General features: G+C 46.1%; 1 protein-coding gene across 1 annotated transcript; it reads right to left on the bottom strand.

Annotated features, from left to right (window-relative positions):
- Nucleotides 1–4,451: 4,451 nt before the first annotated feature.
- adnpb (activity-dependent neuroprotector homeobox b) lies at nucleotides 4,452–18,439 on the bottom strand. The gene is made up of 4 exons (XM_035159060.2): nucleotides 17,825–18,439; nucleotides 9,656–9,772; nucleotides 8,641–8,733; nucleotides 4,452–8,509 (listed from the first exon to the last, which is right to left on the bottom strand). Exons 2-4 carry the CDS (start codon nucleotides 9,761–9,763, stop codon nucleotides 5,507–5,509), a joined length of 3,204 nt encoding a protein of 1,067 aa, XP_035014951.1. The 5' UTR covers nucleotides 9,764–9,772; nucleotides 17,825–18,439; the 3' UTR covers nucleotides 4,452–5,506.
- Nucleotides 18,440–19,636: the final 1,197 nt, after the last annotated feature.

The raw sequence follows: 19,636 nt of genomic DNA, 5'->3' as shown, positions 1-19,636 counted from the left end.
TCTGTTTTCTTGTCCTGTGTTAAAGCTCTGGAGCTACTCCAGAATTGTTCCTTGTCATTAGGGAGTCCTCCTCAAACAGTTCTACAATATACTGTCACTTTTTATTGTTTGTGTGCAGGTTGTTGTGTCCACAGCTTTTTACAAAGAGTGAAGTAAAAAAACTTGAACCTAAAATGAAACTGAATTTACTTAGTCACTGTTCATGTGTGTGGTTTATATAAGTTTGAATGATTTACTTAACTGCTGTTATTTACTTTACTTTACTTTGAAAATAAATTACTGAAGAGGAAAGTATTCTATGGATATTGTTGCCATGACAGAGATCAGCCCCGGCAGTACCCGTAAAGTCAGTGTCAGTTATGATATGGTGAATGGAAATTTGTTATCACCCATCACACACACATTCATACAGTGAATCTATGTGCTGCACTTTTCTTTATGAGATGGGACAATTTTGGGGTTCAGTATCTTGCCCAAGGACACTTCCGCATGTGTAATGGGGTAGAAAGGGATCGCAATCACAGATTTTCTATGTGCTGCTTTTTATCAATCTAGGAAATGAGTGTACCTTCACAGTTATCAGAAATACTAATGACAGATCACTTCACTGTCACTCAACTTATACCAGTTGCTCCAACAGCTCTGAACAGAAGAAGTATCTGGCCTCCCAGCAGACTCCCTCTCTCCCATTTTCCTCCCATCATACGTGCACTTTGATGCAGCAGACATCCTCTCTCCACCTTCAAGGGCAGCCTGCAGCTCCCTCACTGTCACCGTGCAGAGCATATGGGACACTCACTGTCACACTCACAAGAAATAAATGTCATATTAACATGACAATCTAAGGTACAGAGGACGGTGTGCTAGATGGCTGAAAGTTATATCTGTAGAGTTGTCTGCAGTTCTGATATATGACTGTAGCTCTCTGCTGCGTTTTCTTTCACTGTTCGGATCGAGAAGCATAAAAAAAATATGTTGCTCTCTTTTTCCATCTTGGGTAGTAAAGGGAACTGGCTGCTTCTTTGTAAAATGGTGTTGATCTGAGGTTCCCGATTTAAGGGTTGGGACACACCAGGGGGTCCCACGATAGGGGTCACCTCGTGATTAGAGGAAGAAAGATAAAATATTCCACAGAAAATGTTAATTTCTTACTGGACACTTTCCCCCTTTTGGGCTTGACATGAAATCCGGAGATTGCCTGCACAGTTTCTTTCTCCAGAGTTTGTCTTTCACATATGAGCAACGCAGCGGGGTTTTCAAAGCTTTCCCCTCTCTCTCTCTCTCTCCCTGACCAGCTGAAGAGGGTGGAAATAATAGATCCAAGCCGACTCTGTACTGACTCTGTCCAGGTGGACGTTATCACGACGCACTCAGGGTTTCGTAAATGCCTGAGGCCTGGTTTCTTGTCACCTTTTCCATGACTTCCTGTCTAACTTAACATCTCATTCTCATTCTTTTATCACAAACCATTTACTCTCCCATGTTCTCCCTCACTGTTCCTCCCCTCTTACTGTTCACATCACATTCTCTCTTCCTACTGAATGATTCAATTCCACCATATCCTTTCTATGAATCATTTGCACATTGTGTGTGTGTGTGGCGCCACTGTGTAGTCCCTCAGACTGCAGGAGGCGCTAGTAGCGGGGATAGATCTGCAACCATCTCTCTCTGCCTCCCTCTCTCTCCAGCCCACCCCCACCACCCTCCAGCCTCTCCCTCTGCTGTGTCCCCCCTCAGCCCACCACCTCTCCCCCACTCATCACCCAGCACTGCAGAAGAGGCCTCTTGTCTCCCCCGCAGTCTGCAAGGCCTGTCTTTACCCCCCCTCTCTCTCTCTCTCTATCTCTGTGCTGCTGTTATTGTCCCACTTTGTGTGGCGCCCTGATCTGGATGACCCCTAGCCACATGCGATTTTCTGAGGACGCGAAGCATAAGATACAATGCTGTACCCACAACATCGCAAGCATCTTTTATTGACACACTTGCTGACATTAATTGTTTTTTCATAATTTTGCTGAAAGGAATCTCACAAAGGCTGCTGTCGGTTTCCTGCAGAGGGCGCCACCACCGACTCCGCAGCGGCCAATATTACTTTACAACCTGCTCTCCCCAACATGTCCCTAATTTTCTCTTCCTCACGTCACCCCCAATCTGTCTCATCCTCTCTCTCCCCTGTCCTTCCTCCCCCTCTCCTCCCTCTCTCTCACCCGCATCACCTCTGTGGGCCGCAGGTCAGTTTGGGGCAAACACAAAACTGACCTGAGTCCAGTTCAACCAATTATCCTCCCTCCTGTTAAGTACAAGGGCTGTTTTGTCTCTGCAGCCTGTACCTCTTTGTGTCTGACAGCACACGCACACAAACACACACACCAGGGCCTCTCCATCCCTCTCCTCCAGCTGCAGGGGGCGCCAGCCTCTACACCACCATCACCACTGGCTTCACCTCCCTCCCCCAATCCCTACCTCTTCCTCTCCCCTCTTTCCGTCTCTCCTCCTCTTCCCTCCCCTCATACCCCTCCTCCTCCCTCCCCTCATACCCCTCCTCCTCCCTCTGCCCCAAACACTTCCTCCCCTCTCCCCTCCCTGCCTCCTCTCATGGCTTCTCCTCCTTGGCGCCCCTGTCCCTCTCTGACTCCCTTTTTCCTCCCCACTCCTTCGTCTCCCTCTCTCCTCCCCCCTTTGAAAGGCTGTTGGGCGCTCCTTCTACACACAGCACTGCAGATGAGGCCTCTGCCTCCCCCACAGTCTGTCAGGCCTCTCTCTCTCGCTCTCCTTGAGCCTCCCCCACCACTCCTTCCCTCTCTCGCTCTCTCTCCCTCGCTCGCTCCTCACAACAGCATAGCAACACTGACTAGCCAGCCAAGGAGAGTCTTGCCTCTCTCTCTCTCTCTCTCTCTATTGCACTGGGGTAATTTCCCTCCATTTTAGATTTCTTGTCCCTGGGCGCAGAAGGGTGGGATTTTAATGAAATAGGTACATATATACATAGCTAACCTAGGCTTCGACCTCATTCAATTAACCTGGGTTGGTAGAACAGTGTGACTCACTAGATCTCAGTCAGATGTGATTGATCCCCATACTCTGGGAGCGAACCTTTCATCCAACGGTGCACCTCAGCAAAGGGTTAATAATGTAGTGTTCTATTTCTAACCGAGGCTTCTCCACGTCTACTCACAGGTAACACACAGACAGGGTCCATTTGGTGTGGTTTATAAAACCAGAACACAAAGGGACATATTGAAGGTCTCAGAGCGAACGCATCACACATTCTGTTTCATGTTTCCTTTAAGCAGTTCACCCAGAGAGAGGGGCATTCAAACAAGGTTCTACACAGGTGCTGTATTTTGAGCATGGCTATCACAAGTCACATCTCATAACGTCTCCATCTGGAGAAGAATCTCTTAGAATGATTTCACAGATATTCAGAGTTACTGATGAGCTTTTATCCAGCTGTGAGATTTACAGTAGAAAACCACACTGGTCTTACGAGGCTTGATTGGTGGCCATCTTCTTTTTGTTACCAAGCAATGTTGGATATTCCTGGAACTATGTTTGGCTTCTTACAGACGCAACTCCTGCATCACTAATTTTAACCTCATATGAGATGAATCAAGGTTCATATCCTTTGCTGGGACGAGAGGGTGAGGGAAAGTATGCTTCACTTTCTAAAAACACTATAACTGCCCAAGATGCTTTTCGTCCTGGCTTTGGTATCTTCATTGTTAATTTAGCTCAGTATTTCCACATACGTGCTCATTTATCGTTTAAAAACAATTTTCTTGCATTTTTGTGCCATAAATAATCTAAAAATAAATTTGTCTTCCCTGTTGGCCCATTGGTTTACACATTTAAATGACTCCTCCCTCTCTACATCACTGCTAATTCAATGTTAGCTTTGCTGTGTTTTTCTAGCAGAGCAACACATTTCAACAGAGCAGACTGTTTTGTGATAGAGATATATGTTAACATTTGGTTGGTGCTTTGGAGATTAATCTGTTGACCTTTCAGATTTATCTTGGGACTGCTGTGGGGTGTTGAAAAGCACCGCAGCTTTGTATTTCAAACAGCAATCAATGCACCATTAACCATACAACCTCCAGCCTCCACTGAGAAGTGATTTATTGCCCCTTTTTAAACCAAAAGGAGGATCAGCCCATTCACTTCTGCACTACTTAACAGGTACGGACACTCTGTAGCACAATGTTTTAGCTCGTGTGTAGAAAGTTTCATTCTGGTCTCCTAAAGTTTGCAGCATGACGTACATACAGAAGAAGGTTTAAGGAGAAGTGCAAACAATTGCAGACAAAGCGGATTTACAATAATCTAAAAGAAAGAAAGACAGTCCATCTCTCCAACTACTGCTGTGCATCAACAAGCACACAATCTTCTTTTTGTGTGAAATCTCTCTGTTCCTCACTTTGAACTCAGAAACTGGCACACATTGCCATCAGTTGTGTGAGAAGCACAATTACAGCACTTTATTGTTCATAAATGCTTAAGTGAAAAATGAAAACGTAAAACAAATACACACAATTCAAAGAACACATACTAAACAACTCTTTTTGGAAAAAAATAATTGCTTTCACGTTTATGGATGCCAATGTGGTGGTTACCGTCCACTCTTGTGGGGCAAAGGAACAAAGTTTATGAAAATAGAAAGCAAGTACAGGACAGTAGAGGTTTATTAGCACAAGGCTGCAAAAAGTTGGTGAAACGCTCCTTTATACTGTGAGAGGATGAGAATAGCACAGTGCCACTATTCTTTCAGAACTTAATTCATAGAAAAAAATAAAATTGTCAAATTAAAAAGCGGGAACAAATCAATTCTGTTTTTCATTCATATATAGATATATTATTTTGCAAAAGAAAAACCCTAGGTTTTCGTTAAAAAATAAACTTAAACATACATGAAAATATCAGCCACCAAAGCAACACCTATCGTTAAGCATATCAATATAGAACATATGAGGCTACCTTACGCACAGGTAATAGCAAATATTTAAGGGAACATGTACAGCAACATCTGTCCAAACATGTCTAAAAGACTGTACAAATTTACACTACCTAACTCGGTATAACTACATGAAAAACAATGGATTATCTGGTCAGCCTGAAAGCTTGAACTCACAACAACTCGTTTTAAGCCACACTCAAGTTCAGTGGCTTAATCAACGTTAATCACTCATCATCTCAATGTAATAAAGTATATAAGAAGGCAAAAAACTTTTTGTCTATTCGTTTGGTGTAACTTCACTGTTGTCTTTGAGAAACATTAAAACTTCACAACTCTTTACATCGACCCTAGCTGCTCGTTGAGTCCTGCCTTTAAATGTCATTGAATGGCTTGTTTTGAGTTTCTACTCAAGGAGAGTTCTCTCCTCCTCGCTCCCTCCCTCGCAGATGTCCAATCCAACAACGCGGTGTCCTTCCGTTCAGGCGAGGCAGATTTGTTGGCGTGGATCAAATCTAAAGTGTCTCTCAGATTGTGTGGTTTGGGTTTTTCCAGTCAGACCTGCTGTTTGCCCAGCTGAGCCCCGTCTCTCCGGCTTCGGGCAGATGATGGTACAAACTTGGGAATAATGATCGGCAGAGCGTCTCTTCCTTTAGCAACTGGTCTTCCTGAGCCCTCTGTGGGCCTGAAGCCATTCTCTACATGTTCTCCTTCATACTCATCGTCATCGTCGTCATCGTCATCATCATCCTCATCATCATCGTCGTCGTCAGACATATCATCCAGATCTGAAACAATCTTTGCCCCTGTCCTCGGCTCCACTTCCTCCTTAGCTCCAGTAAGCTGTTCGTTACCATGGCAATGTAACTCTCCCTCTTGTTCCCTGTCATCTTTCTGCTGCTCTTCCTCATCACTGTCAGAGTCAATAGCAATTGGCTCGGAAAGGTCCAGAGGAAGTTTTTGTGCTGAGGTGCTGTTGATTGTCTTGGCTTGGTCTGTGCTGGCACTGTTGGGTTTGGGAAAAGATGTCGTTGCTCTAGAACCTTCCAAAGTCTCACTGGGCTTTCCCCTTGGTGAGGGGTCCACACCACCATTAGCAGCTACAAGCTCCCTGTGTTTTCGAAGAGCCTGTTCTGACATGCCCCTATGCGTCCTGGATGTCCGCCTTTTGCTATGTCTGTCCTCGTACACACCATCCTGGATGAAAGCAAGCTCGTGACTCACTTTGCTAACCTCCTGCATACTGAAGCCGAGCAACACGCTGGCATTTAGGGTTTCACATTCCTGTGTGCATTTCCTCCTCCTGTTGACAAAGTGGCTGGAGATGTCTGACTTCCACAGCCACAGACTGGCCGCTAGCTTCTCAACCTCCCGCTGTGTGGGATACGGCGCTTGATTGAAATACTGCGTTAGAAATGCCTTCCTAGACTCGTATGACTCAGTTTCATGTCCTTTGGGGTCAAGAGCTAAAAGTACAGGTTCATCTGGATTTTCTACAAACGAAGATGGACCGTTGATATCCCGTGGGTGGGCCCTTTCACCGGGGGGTCCCGGCCTCCTTCGCTTTGGTGCACTAGTGTCTGAGCTATGAAAGCCAGCCCGTTTAAGAGCACTGCTCTGGGCCTGGCTGACCCGAGAAGAAAGAGGTGCTCGACTGTCCTGTCCATTCTGGGATTTCCCTACACCTCGACAGTGCACTAAGTGTAGAGTGATGGTGGAGGCAGTCATGTTACTGGTATACACCCCCAAGCAGTGAATACATTTGTAGGTCAGTTTCTTTTCAACAGGATGAACTGTCTGAATCACCTGGTGCCTCTCTCTCAGGTGATGGGCCAGTGAGTCTGAAATTGGGCCCTTAAGGATAGAGAAGCAAAGAGGACATAGTGTCTTGCCCACATCCCTTTTGTAGGGCACAGATGCCTGTGGAGCAGTCTTGGTTGGCACATTGTCAGCAGCCACTGAAGGTGTTTTGGGTGGGTGCTGGGGCATTAACCTCTTGCTTGATAATAGCGAGGCAGACAAGGCCGATGATACAGGGCTGTTGTTTTGAGCATGAAATGCCACCGATTCCTCTGGAGCGTCCTTCATGTTGTAGGTAGTAACAATCAACTGAACATTCTTGGGATTGCCTTGCTGCAAAGTGAGGTCAAAGGTCAAGGGAGAGTCTGTGCGTGGGCCTACACTCTCATCTGGGTGTGAAAGCCGCATGTGGGCCACCATCTTCTCAACGTCATTGAAGGTTGCCCGGCAGTGTGGGCAAGACAGGCCATGGATCAACATGTGGTTTAACAGCGTGTCACTGGGGAGATAGCGGTTGCAGTAGAGACACTTGCTGGTGAAGTTGTGGATCTTCATGATGTAGTTGGCAACAGCAGGCACCTTCTCTGCTTTGTGTTCTTTTTCAAAGTGAGAACTGTACACATTCTCTGGGAAGAGCTCATTGCAGATAGTGCAGATTTTCCACTTCTGAGTATAGGACGTGCCAAGGACTGAGGAACCACCTTTTTTGGCCGTGAGAGACGCTACAGTTGTGGCTGCTGCCTGGACACGTGAACCCAATGAGTTGGATTTGAGTGAAGAAGAGGCACTGAGCACAACTGGACTCCGCAGGCTGCCGCCAGAAATAAGCTGCTTTGCTGCATGTGACTGCTGGGGCACAGAAACCTGAGCGTTCCCTGGTAAACTAACTCTCACCTGACTGCCAACAGAGAACTGGTGGGTGGTCCCGGCCTTTAATCCGACTGCATCATGCTTCATCGCAGCCAGAAGACTCTGAGAGTTGAAGCCCGTCTTTGATGAAATAATAACCCGACCCAGCTGCTGTGAGCTAGGAGACCTGGTAGTGGCCATTACTGCACCTTTAGGGCCCATCCCAATGATGGTCTTATCTCCTTGGGTTTTGGGGGGGATCATGATGATGGGTTTGGGACGGGGGACTATCACACTGGTGTGCCCAATCATAGCAGTTACCTGGTAGCCAATCCTCTCATGGTCCTCAATGACGTGTTGAACAAGTGCCTCGTATGTCCTTGGAACAAACAGACACTTCTTACAGTGAATCTGATTACTATTAACATTGTTTGTGTTATTACTCTCTGTATTTCCCGTTGCTCCTGCTGTACCGCCATTCTGAGCACTCGTCTTCTCACCTGGTTTTGCGATATAGGGCTGGGCAACTTGCTGGAAGTGTTCCCGGTAGATGTGCTTTCGCACTACATTGTACAATGGGTCCCTATAGGTGCACTTCTTGCAATAGTACACAGCCTGTTCCATACTGTCCCCACTCCTCTTCAGTAACCCATCCTTCATCATGATCCCGCCAGCCCCTGCCACCATTCCACCAGGGCCATGCCGCACAGTGTTGTTAGGCATGTGGAAAAGTTTGATGTGTGTTTCCAGAGTCTTTTTGTTGCCATTGTAAGTGCAGTATGGGCAGTTGAGCAGAATATTGTTCTCAAAGTCCTCACTGTGGACATTGCGGAAGTGGCTCTTGTATGCAGAGAAGTACTTGGATGAAAAGAGGCAGCCAGTGCAGCAGAAAGGCTTCGATCTGTAGTCCTGGAGATACAGAGGTAGAAAAAAGTTTCAACTTTTGTTACATTAGAGATACTCTGTTTTTGTGGTGTAAAAAAAAAAACAAGATTTAAATGGGATATTAATAGGTGTGTATGTGTTTGTGCTTCACACACCTGGCATTTGGTATGCGATGGCTCCCACATGCACACATCTTCCCAGCTAGTGTGCTTTATATACACATCTGGAGGAGTGTAGTCTTTATAGTCCTGAACAACAAGAAATGAAAGATTAATACTTGACAATGAAATATTAGATTTTTTTCTTCTATAATGCATGACATACACATTAATATTAAACTTTAAGTCACTTTTCTTGCTTTTGAGTGATGCTTAACTCCAAGCTACAGCTAGCTTAAGTAATGATACAAGTTTACTTGGGGACACAGAAGGTTTGTGGGTAACTGTTGGTAACAAATTTGCTAACATTCATGAATTGTTAGAAGTGTTAGTCAATTGTTATACATGTCCAAGAAAAGCTGATTGAATGAACAAAATACGAAAATGCAGAGATATTAATCATTAGTCAGACATTTCTATTATCATATGGGACATGTGTTTACTTTGCACATTTTTAACTGAAATTGGTCAAATGATAGAAATTGTGACATAATTCCGACAGTTCCCTCTAGTCCCAGTTTAAACCCCATCAACAATTCTTCATGTTTGTGCCTCTATGAAATCCAGAGAACCGAATTCTGAATTATGTAAAGCTCTTGGTTTCTGCTTTTAAGCCTGAGGAGCATCTTTCTCGTATATTGAGTGAGATTTAACAGAATGAGGACATGGTGTCAATGAGGATAATCGCATAATACTGTATGTGTTGTAAGTACAGTTCATAGATTCCCATCATCATATATTATCTGTATTCATGCAGAAGAGCCAGGCTCCCTGCTGCTTAACTCTTATTTCCTGCAGTGAGCCAAACAGAGAAACTATCTAACTAATTCCTAAACTGACCTTATTATCAAACCAAAACAAATGTCCCATATGTACAGCATGTATCCAGACATGATCTGTTCTTAAACCCCAGCAAAGATGAAAATTTAGCTTGGAACGTGATTTTGAAGGTTATTATGGATACACTGAAAGAGAAGTTATCCGCACAGAGTGGTACTTGCTGCATGCTCACCTCTAGGTGATCTCTGCAGAACTCCAAGCCAATGTCTCCCAGCACCTTCTTGACATTTTTCCTTGCTTTCCGCAGACTGACCAGGTTATTGACCGGGAGCTGGAACATGCTGCCCACCTGAACAGAGAAGACATACAGCGTGTGATTAACAGGTGTAGGGGTAATGTATGGAAAGGTGAGTTTCATGAGTCATGAAATCAACAGTTCTCTAAAAAAAGACATTTTTAGTCTTTCATTTGAGACAAGATACATAGATTAAAGACCAGAGAAGAAATAATGATGACAGATTCAGTAGTCTGTAAAAGTATTTTTGGAATTTAGACATAGCTGTCTGCTGTGTAAATGTTCACAGGATTTTTTCTGCATAGAGCTGCCTTAGTCAAATTTCGTGCCACCTCCGCCTCCTGACAAAATTCTAGTACAGTGGAAACAACTTATAGTGATCACGTTGTCCGGGGCCACATTCATCACTATAAGCTGTTGATTACTATAAACAAATTGCATAGCTTCTGTATGATCCCGTCCCAGAACTTCAGAGAAAGGTAACGGCGCCAAACAGACAGGAACACTGATTCCGCTGGTCACTTCTCTCTCTCTCTCTCTCTGACACGCAGACAGCCCTCCCCGACACACACACACACACACACACACACACAGTGTCCTTTGACACGTGTAAACTCAGACAAACTTTGACAATGTATGCAGAGCTGGAGGAGATGGCGGGGCGCACTCTGTCTGACTTGATTCGGTTGACAGTGCACAGCAAGAATGATAAAGACAAAGAGAGGAGCAGCAAATTACTACAGAGTTGCTAAAAACTGTAAAAGAAAAAAATATTTTTGTATGAAAAGACCCCAAATTAACACAGTCAGCAGACTTAGAGGAGCTGTGCATGGCACCCTGGGTGTCTGCCCCGGACATGGTGGTGCTGTGGCCGGGCTGTGTGCTCTCTGGCCCATGCAGTGGAGCTGTCCGAGGTCCCTGGTCTGTGTCCCGGCGCTGTGTGCTCTGGAGCTGGGCATGGCTCCCTGCGTGTCTGCCCCGGGCTTGGTACATGCCCCCCCCCTGTCTGACGGCTCAGTACCACCCCTGCCTAATTTTTGGCCAGGAAAAACCCGGACTTGTTGGCTTTATTCAGACATAAATAGGCTACAGATGTGACAAGCAGTACAGCATCTGCAGCAAGTGTGATATGACAAACAGTGATAAATTATTCTGCAGTAGAGTATCAAGCCTAATCGTGGGGATGGCAGGGATTCATACTGAAAACAAACCGAGTTAAAGTTGTGCAAAGGGCTGCGGTGGTTGGGACATGTTATTTAAAGTGCCCCTGACACGTTGAAAAACGATGCAATAAGTCCAGTGTGAATAACAAATGAATCCAGTTTAAGATTTATCAGGCACCAAAACACTGCACAACACTTTGTGATAGATACGATTTTACAACTCAGGAATGTTATAACAGCAGCAACACTTGTATCTAACAAAACTTTGTATGTATTTAATGTTACGTAATCTACCAAAAATATGTGCTTGTACGTAGGTGATGAGCCAACTCTGTTTGCTGCAAAACCTGAACATGGGGCAACTTTTGCCAGATGACCCTACATTGTTTTAAGGTAGTCCTTTGCATTGCTCTGACAGGGTAGATCCATTCACATGACTGAGGGCTGTTTTTTGGTTTTTTTCCCACAATGCTCCAATTGGTTGGAATGCTGCCTTATTTTGGAAAGGGACATTTAGAGAAATTTACTGCCATTATGGATGTTCAATTAGATTACTTTTCTAACTGGTAGCCAACGGCCATCTACAATGGACGAGGGTCTATGAAACATTAAAACACTTTTTTAAGCAGGGGTTATTTTTTTAAGTGTAAACAGCAGTATAGATAGTATTCAGACAACACACCTGCAACTGCAGAGTAAAACAGACCAATAGGCCTAAATAATGTTTCCTATTAAATACCATGACTCTGGCACCAGCCACAGACTCACTTGTCCCACCACAGCTGGCAATTTTTTTGACACAACTCACAACAACAGGTCTTTAACTGTTTTGTGCCATTGCTTCATCGTAGAGCTGTGTGCAGCACAGTTTTCCTCTCATTCTCTCAGACAAACATCTGTCAGTCGGACTTACCATTGGCAGCAATCCGGCCATGTTAGTGACCATTAAAACACACAAAGTTTTGACAGGCAGGCAGCACTCGGCACAACACCTGCCAGCTCTTGTCACACACTAGTGAATGAATGTGAATGTCCAGCATGGAATCAAAACAATAAACCCTGTTCAGCAATATGTCAGCATGCTGTGGGGTTAGTCTGAGGTGCAACCTGAGGTAGTTATCTGAGAGAATTCCATCCCAAGTATTACCAATGTACCAGGAATGCAAAGATAGCACATCGCTAGAATGGCCAGTCACTGGAAGAGTCTGATATGTGTCTGATCTATATAATATTTTTAAATTATTCTCAGACATTCTGACTTGTCATAATAGGAAAAGCACATAGGTGTTATGTTTGACAACTCCGTGTTAACCCCCAACCAGACTGCTAGGAACCTGGGTGTGACACTCGACTGTCAACTTTCCCTTACTGCCAACATTACTGCAACAACCCGCTCGTGTAGATACATGCTGCACAACATCAGGAGAATACGTCCCCTTCTCACTCCGAAGGCGGCGCAGGTTCTGGTCCAGGTTCTGGTCATCTTATGCAAAGACTACTGCACCTCCCTGCTGGCTGGTCTACCTGCTAGTGCCATCCGACCTCTGCAGCTCATCCAGAATGCAGCAGCTCGATTGGTCTTTAACCTAAGTTCACTCACCCTTCTCCGCTCCTCCGCTCCCTTCACTGGTTACCAGCAGCTGCCCGCATCCGTTTCATAACACTAGTACTTGCGTACCGTGCTGAAAACGGATAGGGTCCAGTCTACATCCAGGACATGGTCAAACCTTACACCCCAGCCTATCCACTCCGCTCTGCATCTGCCAATCTACCAATTTATGATGTCCCAGTAGACCAGTCAAACTGAATATCTTATTACAACTACTCTTGTACTGTGACATGTCAAAGTACTCTGTAAAAATGGCCTATTTAGAACGCTAAAGAGTTTGATAGGCTGAAGACAGTTTAGCAAGTAAACATCCATCCATTTCCATCATATCTTTTAGACACCACACAAATGACTGAGTAAAGATAGACCACATGTCTTCCCTTCCTCCCATTGTACAAAAAGGATGCAAAAAATATCTCAGATACAGCCGTGGCCACTGACAACTGGATTGATGCCGTGTCAACAATAAAGTGGCTGTTGTACCGGACAGTTGTGGTGAAGACGGAGCTGAGTCGAAGGGCAAAGCTTGCAATTTACGAGTTGATTTATATTCTCACCTATGGTCATGAGCGACTGTGAGAGTCTGAGAGCGCGAGTTCATGTATAAAGGGTCAAGAAGACGTTTCCTCTGCTGGGTGGCTGTGCTCAGCTTTAGAAACCAATCAGAACTATGATGAAATTTAATATATAGCTGCTTTCAGACATGCACTGAAGTCCACAGATACTCTCCGGAGGAGGTGCATGTGTGAATGCAAATGTCAGAGTGAGAGGCTCTGCAGTTTTCCTGCAGACTTTGTCCGCCTGGCCCCCCAAGTATAAAGTCCATAGAATTTCAGGAGAATTTGATGTGAGAACACAGCAGGGGGATCTTACTTTATTCACCTTGGGGTTTAATGGCGCTTCTAACATGTGACAGACGCAAAAATCCAAATCATTAAAAACTAAAGAAAACAAATATCTCCCAGTGCAAAAGCAGTGTCATACCCATAGAACTCACCGACGAAGATGTCAAGAGAGTTTGTGGTGACAAGAGCCGATGCAGGGGTCAGTGTGTTGTAAATAAAATCACGTGATCTCCGCAGTGGAGTTAATCCGTCACTTCCTGCCTCTGCACCTGGCTGCTACACCTCTCGCCTGAATAATGCAGAGGATTTGTTGCTGTTGTGAACACGTCTGTGTAGCGAACCACCCGCTGTGTTGTGCATGTGTGAAAGACATGCACAAATTCCATTCTCAATTCTCTGGATTTTACCCACAGGTCACATCTGAAAACAGCTTTTCACCAACAAATAAAAACAAAACAATGATGTGAAAGATAAATGAATGGACAAGTTTCAATGCAATCTTATTCAACAGCCTGCATTCTTCCCCTTAGCACACGCTGTATCTCCTAAGTAGTAAATCACTGTTCACAAGATAATTTCACTGCTTGATCTGATGCACTAATAATAATAATAATAATAATAATAATAATAATAATAATAATAAGGAACACCTAACATAGTTATGTGTCTATCAGTTATGTTATCCGAAGAAAGAAACAGATTTATGGACTTCATTCACCCACGATCCAATGAGAATGAGATAAAATGTGGGGAAAAGACAGTTGAGACATTGAGCTCGGCTTAGACATTCCCTGATGCGAGCCAGTCTGTAACACTGCAGAGCCGAGTGGCATGGACAGGCTGCTACAGACACCTGTTACCATGGCAACTGTACACAAAGATGGTGACAGTTGTGGCCTCCAAAAGAATTTAAGACACAACAATTAAAATTATGTCACAAAAACTTGACCAGCTTGTCCCTGAAAATATAACTTAACTTTCTTTAGTTTCCGTCAACTAAAACTAACAAAAACCATATCACTACACTTTAACTAAAACACAATGCAAAACCAGTTGCCTTCTAAAGTTTTTGATCTCTAGTAGAGGTAATACCTATTCCTGATAATGTTAACCCTGACCTTAATGTCCCAAGATACACAGCAATGTGCCGGCAAAGACAGGTTGGACGATATCCAACTTGTAAACATGCCTATAAACAATGCAGGGTTTGATTGCTGAACATAAAAGACAGAGACCCCGCATTTTAGTGAGAAACATGATGTAAACATAACCTTGGATTCTTTGTGAGAAAGGTCAGTGGTCAGTGGTTTGTCATTACAACCTCTAACATGCGTTATGATTCAGTGCCATATATTTTGAAGTAGCCTAGTGGTTGTATCAATGTCTGTATGAAATAAAACAACCGCCTGTTAAATAAATTAAAGAATTTAAAATTCAATAGTATTTCAAAAATGTTTATTATTAATTTAAACATTGAACTGGAGGGTACTAACGTAATAAAATAAATGTTCCTTTCTTGTTTCAAGTAAAATAAGATAAAAAAATTATATAAGATCGAGTTTGAGTTTCCCCTTTTCTTCTCTTTTCCTACATGTCACATATGAACAATCTCAACAAATATTAACAAATAGACAGCTTTAACCCTCGTTCCCCACTTTCTCTTGTTCAGTGACAGAAGTAATGCTGCCAGGATTTACTACCGTAAAGAAATAAAACTGGCTGGGTTAAAATAAGACTACCGTAAATGCGAGAAAGGCGCGCAGGTTAAAATAGAAACGCTCCGTCAAAATCGAGTAACAGTTCTGGGTCCGTATCGAACGGCGTCTGGGTCCGGACAACAATCCTCCTATTGGTGACCTTTGCTAGATGATAGTGGGCAATTTGGTTTCGCTTCAGGTTTTTCTCCTGAGGTGAATCCATGCTTTGATGAGGCGCAGCCACCTTCCATACGAAGTGTTTCCCCAGCCCTAGGGGTTTGTATATGGATGTTTCTTCTATTATTAGTAAAAACACCTTTTACCAGAAGAAGTAAGGGCTGTTTGATGCACAGTCCTAATGTGCTCTGGTCAAATATCTCTATTCAAATCAGAGGCAGATACAGTGGGGTCAAAGGTCACTGAAGCATGGCGACAGAAAGGCAAAACAGTCACAACAAACAGCCCTGTCCCAAACAATTCCTGTGAACACCTCAGCTTAATTCCCTTCTAGAAAGCACTAAACAGAAAGGGGGAACTTTGTGTGTGTGAGTGTGTGTGTCTGTGTGTGTGTGTCTGTGTGTGTGTGTGTGTCTTTGTGGTTCCAGCAACTGTTGGCTGAGTAGAGAGGACCAAAGTCAGTCCTCTTGTTTGTCTGCTGTCTGTCTTACATTTAGAAAAGTGTTTGGGCCAGAGTGGGTGAAAGAGACCCCTACCCAATTCCCCCATCTGCCCCTCTGTCGTGCTTCCTCCCATTACTTGCAGATGGCGCTAGAGAGGACCTCCATTATGTAAGCCTCCCTATACTATGCCTGCCCCCTTTTTTCTCCCTGCCTTGCAATGCTATCACAGAATGGCGCCTCCTATTGAGTCAGCAGCAGCCTCTCCAATATGTCTGCAGTGGAGGGGGAGGGGAGGGGGAGGGAGGGATGTTGGGAGGGAGGAAGGGGAGGGACAGAAGGAGCGAGGGACAGAAGGAGCGAGGGAGATCAGGGAAGGGGGAGGGTGAGTGTGAGAGAGAGGATGAGGTGGGGGTGGGTGAGGGAGGGAGGGAGGGTGGGTGAGGGAGGGAGGGAGGGAGCTGGGAGGAAGAGAGTGGAGAGGGGGAGGCAGAGCGGGTGAGTGAGTGAGCAAGCCAGGGTAGGAGTGTGAGGGGAGAGATGAGAGGAAAGGAGAGGACAGAGAGTGAGTGACGGAAGTGGAGGGGGGAGGGTAGGGGCTGGGGAGGCATTGAGGTCGGGCGGACAGGCTCAGAGGAGAGGGGTGAGGAGGGAGGAGGGAGGGTGAGGAGGGAGGGAGGGAAGAGGCTGAGGGGAGAGAGAAAATGGGAGAGGGAGAGAGAAAGAGGGGGCGATGGATATGCATGCAGGGGAGAGAGAGGGGGGGTGTGAGGAAGAAAAGGGAGAGCGAGGGAAAAAAAAAAGCCAAGGAGAAGCTGAGCAGGAGGGAAGGGAGGGAGTGAAGGGAGAGGAGAGGGAGGAAAGGAGATAGGAGGCTGCTCTGCTCGGCTGAGGGCTGCCGGCAGAAGACAGGTTTCTCCTTCCACTGTGGTGAGAATAAAAAGAAAAAAACACGAGGCCTAACAAACCTTCAACCACAGATTCCCTGACGCTCACGCAGTCCTCCACCTCCACTGTTAACCTGTGACACGGCTGTTCACACTCCTCCTTCAGGAGTGTGGGTGAGGAGCAAGGGGGGAGAAGCTCCTGGTGACACCCTTATTCAGAGTGAGCAGAAAAGTTTGAGATGCTTAAAATGCACCAGGGTGAGTTCAGGCTCAACACCTGTCTGCAGCCCACAGCCACGGAGGCAGAGGGCGGTCTGGAATGGGAGGATGCGTGTGCATGTGTGTGTGTGTGTGCAGCAGGAGGAGATGGATGTAGATGTAGGGACTGTGTCCATCACAGCCCAGAGTCACCTGGCTGGAACCCAAGCACCCTGGTGGCTTTGACTGAAAGGAAAAGTCGCATGATGCAGCTGATGTTTGTAGGATTCGCACACCACGGTCTGTCTGTGGCTGGGAGAGTAAGGAGTGGAGGTAGGTGGAGGTAGGTGGAGGTAGATGTAGTGACCATGTTCATCATCTGACACTTGCTCTGACTGCCCCTCTCTCCGCCCCCCTCCCCTCCGCCGGCTCAAACACGAGGTCTGAGTGCCTCGCAGCCGCACGGTGTCACCTGGCTGGAGCCTGATCACCTCACAAGTGGCTTTGAATAAAAAGAAAACTCAGAATGCAGCCGAGGCTTGTATGAATCCTGTATCGTGTGCCGCCCCCCTCCTCCTCCTCCTCCAAGACAACACTCCATGTACAACAGCTGCACTTTCGGCGCTCGCACTATATTCCTCATATCGAAAACTCGTGGTGTGGTTGTCAGTCCAGCTGATCCACATCTGGCAGTATCCAGACCCATAGCTGTGGCAGGAGGCTGCTGCCACTGACAAAGAATGAGGACACACCGCGCTGAGTTAGCATGCTAAGCTAGCCAACTCGCAACAACAACATTGACTACTGAAGAACTGACGCTGCCATTTGTTTCACTCAATCTCCCGCTGAGCCTGTTTGCCTGGTTGGTTGTGTCTTACCGGGGCTGTGGTGGAAGCAGGGCTGCCGGAGGAGTCGTTCAACTTGACGGTGAATGGAGCAACACAAACACAGCGTCAGCCGTGTTACGGACAAGTTACCTCAGCTGTAGTTCACCGCCACCCGCCGCATCAGCGCAGGTAGCCACCGCACAGCTAGCAGCACACTGTGGCACCGTGGGGGACATGTCCAACATTATGACAGACAAGTTTACCTGCTTTCACGTCCACTGCTCCCGCCCGAGTCAGAGGTGTCACCCCGGGATGGCTGACACGAAGTACGGCCACTTCTTCTGCTAATATCCCGCTGATATCCTCTCAGGTGATCAGTAGCTCCGTCGCTGCTCTCCCCAACCCTGGCGGTCCCTCGCCGACAGGGGCTATCCTCTCCTCTTCCCTCCGGTCGGGCTCTGAAAGCCTCCGAGCCTCATCAGACTGTTCCAGCCTCCGTTCGGCGGAGCGCAGAGGGCGGACACATGTCCTGCTGTCGGCAGCAACAACCCGGGAGGAGCCGCTCTCTCAGTCAAAAAGCTCGGAGCGCCTGAGTCTGCCGGACAGCGCACAGCGGTGAGACCATTCTCTCTGACAGACAATACACATCCAGCCTAGAAGCTGTCCGATCCAAAATGGCGCAAATAAAAGGGGCGGAAGTGACATCTACTTGATTAGCATAAATAATCTCATTGTGAGGTCCTCGCGAGCCGGGCTCATTGCGACTCCTGATTGGTTTCTCAATCAATTTGGCCAATTAAGAAAATGCCTGATAGAAAACTCACCTATCCGCTCCCTCTCAGCCCGGGGAAGGTCTGTGTTTTCTGTATGCGAGGCTGGGGGGTAAACAACCCGGGGTAGCAGTGGCAGGATCTCACCGCCAGCGGGCGTCCTCCTGGAGTGGGTTTCGCCGATTTGTGCGCATGCGCGGTGTGGCTACATCTGGCGCCCCACTCCTCCTCCCTGCGGAGGGTCCAATGCACACAGTGCCTCAGCACTCAGCTCAGGAGTGGTGTCTCTGGTATCTCCGGTAGGTGGCGCTGTACGGTGCTGTGCTGTTAGTGCCCAGTCAAATCGACCGGAACTACTTTCCTGAGCGGTGCCCGGTGAGGGACAGCTCCCGAACCCAGCGCTGGACACCAGCACTGCAGCCCACGTGACACTGCACTGGTTAGAGTGTCGGTAAAAGTTCTCCATCAGCAGGGGGCGATTCTCATCCTCATCCTCATCCTCATCATCATCATCCTCATCATCCACCACCTATTTTTAAATAGTTCCTCACTGATGTTGCAATGTAGAAATTTAAATAAGCAATATAATAGATTTCGACACTCATCAAGACAAGGCGTGTAAACAGGGTATGTCTAGTAGTGTTTGGAGTGTGGAGCTATCAGGGTGGCCAGGGTCCCTGTTAGAAGAAAAGTGGGACATTTACTGTCCTAACCTCATTCATGCACAGCCTCCATAGACACATACTGCTGTACTTCTGTAATCATTGCCTTTCTTGTCCTGTATGTGGTATTTAAGCTAGGGGATGCCCAAAATTCCTTCGAGATCAATTAAATATACATCTACAGAAACCATCCATCCATCTACCTACAGTATCTATCCATCCATCCAGTTTTGGTATCCTTCTGTCTATCCATCCATCCATCCATCCAGGTTTGACCCCTGGGTGACATTTCCATTCGTGTGTGTGTGAGATGACTACTACTGTCTCAGCACAAAGAACACAACACTGCATACTGGTGAAGACCATAAGACATGGTTGAAAGTCAAACTACGGTTTCCAAGGTCAAGAATCAAGTAGAACTGTGTGTAAGGGAAATGTAACCTTTCGATAATGCACAATGTAATCATGTTCATTTCCCCTATGATTGATCATGTTGAATCTTATACAATGTAACCTTGATCATGTTGAATCCTGTACAACTGAATGAATCTTGGCCCGATTTCCTAAACTAAGGTATTGTTGCCTGATGTCATCAGAAGATCCTGACCTTTGGCTTAGAAACAACCTCAGGCAGAGGGGGAGG

This window comes from Hippoglossus stenolepis, chromosome 6, assembly GCF_022539355.2.
Source record: "Hippoglossus stenolepis isolate QCI-W04-F060 chromosome 6, HSTE1.2, whole genome shotgun sequence".
NCBI classification, from domain to species: domain Eukaryota; kingdom Metazoa; phylum Chordata; class Actinopteri; order Pleuronectiformes; family Pleuronectidae; genus Hippoglossus; species Hippoglossus stenolepis.
This window is presented reverse-complemented; position numbering and strand designations above follow the sequence as displayed.

Bases quoted from the DNA above. Each gene is read 5' to 3' on its own strand.
- adnpb (XM_035159060.2), bottom strand. From the start codon at position 9,763: ATGTTCCAGCTCCCGGTCAATAACCTGGTCAGTCTGCGGAAAGCAAGG. The intron at 8,734-9,655 runs GTGAGCATGCAG...CTTGTTGTTCAG, and splicing joins TCTGCAGAGATCACCTAGAG to GACTATAAAGACTACACTCC. The intron at 8,510-8,640 runs GTGTGTGAAGCA...CTGTATCTCCAG, and splicing joins CATCGCATACCAAATGCCAG to GACTACAGATCGAAGCCTTT.